Source organism: Guyanagaster necrorhizus, assembly GCF_019112545.1.
Source record: "Guyanagaster necrorhizus MCA 3950 unplaced genomic scaffold BT62scaffold_8, whole genome shotgun sequence".
Lineage (NCBI taxonomy): Eukaryota > Fungi > Basidiomycota > Agaricomycetes > Agaricales > Physalacriaceae > Guyanagaster > Guyanagaster necrorhizus.
Window position 1 is genome coordinate 152,923 of NW_025064887.1, and position 1,736 is coordinate 154,658.

Genomic DNA, 1,736 nt, shown 5'->3' on the forward strand with positions numbered 1-1,736 from the left:
GGTAAGTTTATCATGGGTTGGTGTGCTGCTGCAGCTGATTCAGATGTGATAGATATGGCATTCCACATCTCAATATCATCTGCTTGATCAATATTAAGATCCATATCACTGCTAACTGACTGATCAGAGTCTTAACTGTAACCTCATAGATTGTCTTGGTCTTCTCTCAAGTCAAAAAACTAATCCTTATCATCTTCACCATTGAAATCTTTCTCATCCTCATCAATATTTGAAGAGAATACAGTCTTCAGTGCAGGTATAGAAAAATGAGTTCTTGAATTATCACTTGTATTTGATGAACCAGTTGATGAGTAGAGTGATAGATTTGAAACATCATCAGCTGATATAGAATTAGCATTGACATTCAAATTCCAAATGGATTCTTTATCATCTTTGTCACTTCAAGCAATGAATACACACTCTACTTCTGAATCACTATTAAGACTTATAGCAATATTTGCAGCACTCAGTGTCTTGCCACTGCTTTTCTTGCCATCAATCAAGTCTTGTTTTGCAGACTTAAGACAGTCTTTTTTCTAATGATTGTAACTTCCACAATTGAAGCAACCACAATTTGGATAATGCCTCTTGGACTTGCCTTTAGCTTTGTCAGATACAGCTACTAATGCTTCATCTTTCTCTCATACTTTCTTCTATTTTCCACCACTCTGCAGATATTGATTGGTCTTAAAACATTGGTAATGATCATACTCTTCTAAAATTATATTTATCAGAAGGTTGAGATTGATATCTTGCTTGCAGCAGAGAATGAGAGTGAACAGTAATGTCATTGTCATTATTGAAGTGACCATTGATGATATAACTCTCTCATTAGCCTTTGCTGATTCTATCATGTTTGCTGCAAACTCAGCCATCAAGAATGGAATAGATGAGAGTATTATTGAATGATAATCATCATTGTCAATCTCAACTCTATATGAAGCTACTTTCTCTCTTTGTACTTGTAGCTCTTTCAGAAACTGATGTATATTAGCTTCATCAGGATATTTTGAGACAAAGAAAGATTGTCAAAGGCTGATTTGAGCATATACTCCTTTTTCTGTGTAATACTTCACTATTTCAGCTGACTGTTCATTGATGATAGTTATATGATGAACCAAATATAAAATACTATCATGAACTCACTGAGACAATAAGAATTGAGAGATAGCTTTGTCCTTATCTCATTGATGAATCTTGACAGCTTGGTCCTTGGTAATAGGATATATATTATAGCTTAGATGAAGAGTAGTATCAGTAAAATGATCCCACTTATCTTTGGCTGCCACAGCTATTTCAAAGTGAGTAGCAAAAATAGACCAATTTACTCTGTTTATCTTAAGCCACAGCATGGAGACAGAAAGATTGGTAGAATCAGTTGATACACTTGTAACAATAGACATTTGTGTAGAGAGCAATAAGATATGGAATGGTATTGATCACTTCAAGTTCAGTTAATGATGGAGCCCATAATCTAAAAGAATTTTAGTATGAGGATAACTAGATATAGTCAAAGTAAGCTCAGCTGTCACAGTTAACAGATGAGAAGAGCAATCAACTGCTATTTATGTCAAGAGACTCAGTCTATGCCTATTATCAGCATATTTGGGTGACCTTTATTTATAGCTGCATGATCAGTATTCAATAACATGATCATTGTCTTATTTTAGACTTTTTCTTTTTCTGATGTACCTCAGTCTTTTACACTCATGTTGAGTGAAGACTGAGATATATTT

General features: G+C 34.3%; 1 protein-coding gene across 1 annotated transcript; it reads right to left on the reverse strand.

Annotated features, from left to right (window-relative positions):
• Positions 1-1,184: 1,184 nt before the first annotated feature.
• BT62DRAFT_890875 (uncharacterized protein) lies at positions 1,185-1,403 on the reverse strand (the record flags this gene model as incomplete). Its single annotated transcript, XM_043183043.1, has 1 exon — positions 1,185-1,403. One exon carries the CDS (start codon positions 1,401-1,403, stop codon positions 1,185-1,187), a length of 219 nt encoding a protein of 72 aa, XP_043041390.1.
• Between the last annotated feature and the right edge of the window lie 333 nt (positions 1,404-1,736).